The 996-nt window shown below is 30.0% G+C and overlaps 1 protein-coding gene across 1 annotated transcript; it reads left to right on the forward strand.

Annotated features, from left to right (window-relative positions):
* Positions 1-524: 524 nt before the first annotated feature.
* LOC124933556 lies at positions 525-996 on the forward strand. Its single transcript, XM_047473973.1, has one exon. The coding sequence runs from the start codon at positions 539-541 to the stop codon at positions 872-874; it is 336 nt and encodes a 111-aa protein (XP_047329929.1). The 5' UTR covers positions 525-538; the 3' UTR covers positions 875-996.

The following is a 996-nucleotide window of genomic DNA, read 5'->3' on the forward strand; positions in this document are numbered from 1 at the left end:
AATAATACACTTGGGACGACTAAAATTTATTAATTAAAAGAGTTATTAATTAATCGATAAATTAATATATATATTAATTAGTATTTTATTAATTTATAGTAAAATAATTAATTTATAAACATCTTTAAGATTTCACTTAATTATTGTATAAAATGCATGTACTGTATATTAAATGAATGACCTAATTTGAAAGAAATCTTCAATCTCCCACCTTATTATGTTTCTTGTGTTCAATGTATCACTTTTTGGACATTAAAAATATTTTTTATATAAACAAGATCAAAATACCGTAGGTTAAACAAACAAATCATACACACAACATGATTTCTCATCTTAAAGGTGTGAAAAAAACAAAAAAAACAACAAACACAACTTCAAAAATTCATCGTTGGAAGAAAAATTCTCTTGAATGTGGATAATTGCCCTGCTCATCCAAAAATTATTGAAGGATTACGAAATGTTGAATTTTTTTTTTTTTCCACCAAACACAACTTCAAAAATTCAACCTTGTGACACGGGGATCATACGAGCTTTTAAGATGCATTATCGTCGTCGATTTTATAGAAGTCTTTTGGAGGGTTATGAATTAGGGGTTCCAAATCCAGCAAAAATAAATGTGTTAGATGCAATGAATCTTGCAATTTCAGCATGGACTATGGATGTTCGTGCAAATACAATTGCAAACTGCTTTCGTCATTGTAAACTTCGATCAACAGATAATATGACTTTTGAGAACTCAGATGAAGGTGGTGAAAGCACTCAAGAACTCAAGAATTTGATCAAAGAGTTGGGTTATCGCAATGCAATGGATGTCGAAGATGTTCTGACTTACCCAAAAGAAAATGTAGTTGCACAGTTGTTGACTGATGAATAAATTATTGAAAGCGTTATTGGAATTAATAAAGATGATATCGATGAAGAAGATGATGAAAGTTCTACAATGGAGCCCCCTTCGCGAAACGAAGCTATTAAAGCGCCAATCACATTGAACAATTT

Source organism: Impatiens glandulifera, chromosome 4 (genome assembly GCF_907164915.1).
Source record: "Impatiens glandulifera chromosome 4, dImpGla2.1, whole genome shotgun sequence".
Lineage (NCBI taxonomy): Eukaryota > Viridiplantae > Streptophyta > Magnoliopsida > Ericales > Balsaminaceae > Impatiens > Impatiens glandulifera.